The sequence below is a fragment of the Netta rufina genome (assembly GCF_964035555.1).
Source record: "Netta rufina genome assembly, chromosome: 31".
NCBI lineage: Eukaryota > Metazoa > Chordata > Aves > Anseriformes > Anatidae > Netta > Netta rufina.
In genome coordinates this window covers 1,248,272-1,252,322 of record NC_140155.1, presented here as the reverse complement: position 1 = coordinate 1,252,322, position 4,051 = coordinate 1,248,272, and the positions used below count along the sequence as shown (strand labels likewise).

The 4,051-nt window shown below is 51.2% G+C and overlaps 1 protein-coding gene across 1 annotated transcript; it reads left to right on the top strand.

Moving 5' to 3' along the window:
• Nucleotides 1-2,528: 2,528 nt before the first annotated feature.
• LOC311220314 (olfactory receptor 14C36-like) lies at nt 2,529-3,455 on the top strand (the record flags this gene model as incomplete). The annotated part of the gene is made up of 1 exon (XM_084303822.1): nt 2,529-3,455. The coding sequence occupies one exon, from the start codon at nt 2,529-2,531 to the stop codon at nt 3,453-3,455; it is 927 nt and encodes a 308-aa protein (XP_084159948.1).
• Between the last annotated feature and the right edge of the window lie 596 nt (nt 3,456-4,051).

Genomic DNA, 4,051 nt, shown 5'->3' with positions numbered 1-4,051 from the left:
AAAAATGTTGAAGCATGGAAACATATAGATACCTTAATTGAACATTCTCCTGAAAACAAATGACTGACAATTTACCGCTTTAATGAGTTACCTTGGAGGCTGAATATTAAATCTTTCAAAGACTTTTGGATAAAGGAGGGGAAAAATCACCATCTCTTTTTAAAGCTGCAAAAGACCACCCACGTTCTCAAATCCAACCTAAAGAGAAGTTCAACACAACACGGTTTATATGTTAAAGAAAGCAGCAACCTAGGTACAGGTTTCATCAGAAATTATGTCAGCACAAAGGAAATATTCTGGGCAGGTTTTGAAGTTGCTTCAGAGAAAACCATCAACAAAGGTAGCTGTAGATACATATATATAGTATAGCCATCAGTCGGAAAATTAAAAGAGCTTCAAGTTCCTGAAAATTCTTGGAGCAGCTCACAACCAAGGAAGTATTCTAGGTCAATTTAAGAACTCAGTTACTTTTGCCTGTAACAAATGACTGACACTACATAGAATCGTAGAATATCCCGAGTAGGAAGGGACTAATAAGGATCTTTGAGTCCAAATCCTTGCGCCACAGAGGTCTACCCAAAAATTCAGACCATGTGACTAACTGCACAGTCCAAATGCTTCTTAAACTCTGACAGGCTTGGTGAAGTGACTGCTTCCTTGGGGAGCCTATTCCAGTGTATAACCACACTCTCAGTGAAGAACCTCTTCCTGATGTCTAGCCTAAGCTTCCCCTAACTCAGCCAACTTTTGCAAGATGAAAGCCCCCGACAGAGCCAACAGCTTTGTCTGCCAGGATCTGGCTCCTGTCTCTGTCAGTGATGCCTATTGGGAGACATATTATTCTCACACCATTCGGGTCTCAGTGTCTCCTCATCCCCCTCCATGAGCCTAGGAGATGTCCTTCTGTAGCCTTGTACTTGGCATTGCCCTTACCCACATTGCACTGATCCAGGAGGAGCCCTAAATCCCACTGGAGGGACAGGATCTCCCTTCCCAGAGGCTGGGCTCAGGGCCTGACTGTTGGACTTCATGGGACACACCAGGGTTTCCTCAGCATCAAGACCACCTTTACTTGGCCTGGTATCCCCATCATCACTGCTTGCACTTTTCTGCTCTAACAAGCCCATGGGGGGGCTTTGTCAGGAACGTCCCTCAGTGGGACTCATTAACGCCGGGAGAGGCTTTGGTGTTTGCATCTGCATTCTCTACTTGAGAAATGTCTTCTATTTCCTCTCAGTGTCTGAGGCTCCTGGGCTCTGCCCAAACCCACCGGGAGGGTCAGTAAAACGCCTTGGGCTGGGCCTGTGCTGCTGAGCTGGGACAGCTCATGGCATGGAGGGACGGAGCTCCTGGCAAGCAGGCAGCAATGCAGAGACACAGCTCTGTCCAGGAGTATCTCCTCTGCAAGGTGCAGCAGGGCTGGGGGCACTGCCTGCAGCAGGCACGGGGAAAGGAGAGAACTGGGAATGAGGTTCAGAGCATCCTGGGGGGAAATGCAGGGGGAGAGCTTGCTGGGGGAGAAATCTTCACAATCTTCACAGCCACCTCCCCATGGTAGGTCTCTGGGTGCAGGGCAATGCCGCTGTGCACCCCGCCAGGCTCTCCTGGAGCTGGCACAGCCCTCAGCCGATGGGAGCTGTCAGGAGGACGCTCGATGTTGGAGTTGAAGGGCATGCAGGGCTTGTGTGCTGCAGGGTCAGCATGCAGGGCCCGAGGGCTCCCTTCTCTTGGGGCCAGCTGCAGGCTCTGAAGCTAGAGATGGAGACAGCGGTGTCCAGGGCTGTGGTGCAGAGCAGGGTCCCTGCTGTGCTCCAGGGGCTGTGTGCTGGGGCAGGGGCTCTGCTGCCTGCCAGGCTCAGCACTCAGCCTGCCCGGGGAGCTGCCCAGGGGCTGTGGTGAGAAGCTGTGGGTGGAAGGATGCTCCCTGGCAGGGCAGGGCAGGGTCCTGCTGCTGCCCTGAGTCTGCTGCCTGGGGCAGTCTGCTTACGGCCCCACACCTCTGCAGGGCATTGCACAGTAGAACTGCAAGGCAAGAGCTACCTGAAGGCAATGCAATTTCTACAGTCTCTGTTTCCATTTTTCTGACTGCGTGCTGAGGCAGAGGGATAGTAATGGAGTAGTAACACCTGTATTAGAGACTAAGGCTCCTTGAGCATTGCTGCCACTTTGAGGCTCCTTTATTGTTTCTTAAGGGATTATTTGACCTTCTCCTCATGTTCTGAGATCAGAGAGATGTCCTTGGCCTGTGGACTTCTCAGATGACTCCTGGTTCCCTTTTACATGATGCCGTAGACCAGGACTGCCTGGTGCAGAATCCACAGCACAGCCCCCTGCTTGTTGTGGCACCCTCAGAGCAGCAACCAGAGGTAAGCCAAGGAGCTGCAGAAAGCTCTTCCTGAAGTCAGTGATACAGTGTGGTGTTTGTAGGGTATTCTATGAGACATGCAATGGATTTTGGTCAGAGAAGAAATTAAATTTTGCACTGTCTTTGCTTCATTTGGACAGGCTCCCTTGCTCAGAGACAGCAAATGTGTAACAGCAGCTCCATCACTGAGTTCCTCCTCCTGTCAGTCGCGGACACGTGGGAGCTGCAGCTCCTGCACTTTGGGCTCTTCCTAGGCATCTACCTGGCTGCTGTCCTGGGAAACGGCCTCATCATCACCGTCATAGCCTGCGACCACCACCTCCACACCCCCATGTACTTCTTCCTCCTCAACCTCGCCCTCATCGACCTGGGCTTCATCTCCACCACTCTCCCCAAAGCCATGGCCAATTCTCTTTGGGGTACTGGGGCCATTTCCTATGCAGGATGTGCTGCACAGATATTTCTGTTAGTTTTTTTGTTTTCAACAGAGCTTTCTCTTCTCACGGTCATGGCCTATGACCGCTATGTTGCCATCTGCAAGCCCCTGCACTACGAGAGCCTCCTGGGCAGCAGAGCCTGTGCCACCATGGCAGCAGCTGCCTGGGGCAGTGGCTTTCTCCACGCTGTGCTGCACACTGCCAATATATTTTCATTGCCTCTCTGCAACGGCAATGTTGTGGACCAGTTCTTCTGTGAAATCCCCAAGATCCTCAAGCTCTCCTGCTCAGACTCCTACCTAAGGGCAGTTCAGGTTCTTGTGGTTAGTGCTTTTCTTGTGTGTGGGTGTTTTGTTTTCATTGCTCTGTCCTATGTGCAGATCTTCAGGGCTGTGCTGAGGATCCCCTCGCAGCAGGGACGGCTCAAAGCCTTTTCCACGTGCATTCCTCACTTGACTGTGGTCTCTCTAAATGTCAGCACAGTCATGTTTTCCCACCTAAAGCCCCCCTCTATCTTCTTCTCTTCCCTGGACCTGGTTGTGGCAGTTCTGTACTCGATGGTGCCTCCAGCAGTGAACCCCCTCATCTACAGCATGAGGAACAAGGATCTCAAGGATGCTGTACAGAAATTGATGAGCAGCTGTATTTCATAAGCAATAAACTGACAGCCTATTTCTGCAAATCATTCTTAAAGGTACTCCTGATAAGCAAAGCCTCTCTTATGTCCTTGTTCTGATTATTTTTCTCTCAGTTTTATTCTTATGAAAGTTGTCCAGAAAGAAATATAATTCTTCATTTTGCTTCTGTATGTTATCCAATTAAAGTGACATTTTCTTATATCTTTCTTGGGAGACCTTTACTGCATGGGCAGTAGCCATGTGCAGAGGTGAAGAGAAAATGAGTCAGGCCCAGCAGTACGGCCAGGGAGCACCAGCTCTGGTCCATCCAGAGCTGCTCTCCTGACACTGCCACTCTCTCCTTCTGAGCCCTGCTGGTGGTGTAAGGCCTGGCTGCTCCTGTAGCTTGATGCCAGAGCTGCTGTTTGGCTGTGCTGGGACCGCAGGCAGGGACAGGCAGTCGGCACTTGGGTGACACAACTGGCCTCCAGAACAGCATTGCCCTCCTAAAAGGGCCGTGCCTGAAGGCTCATGTCTGCTTTCAGAGCTGCTGTCATATCCGAAAGTGCCCAAGGAAGAGAGTCCAGAGAGGCTCTTGCTCTGCCAGGCCGGGCACCTCTGAGCAGCCCATG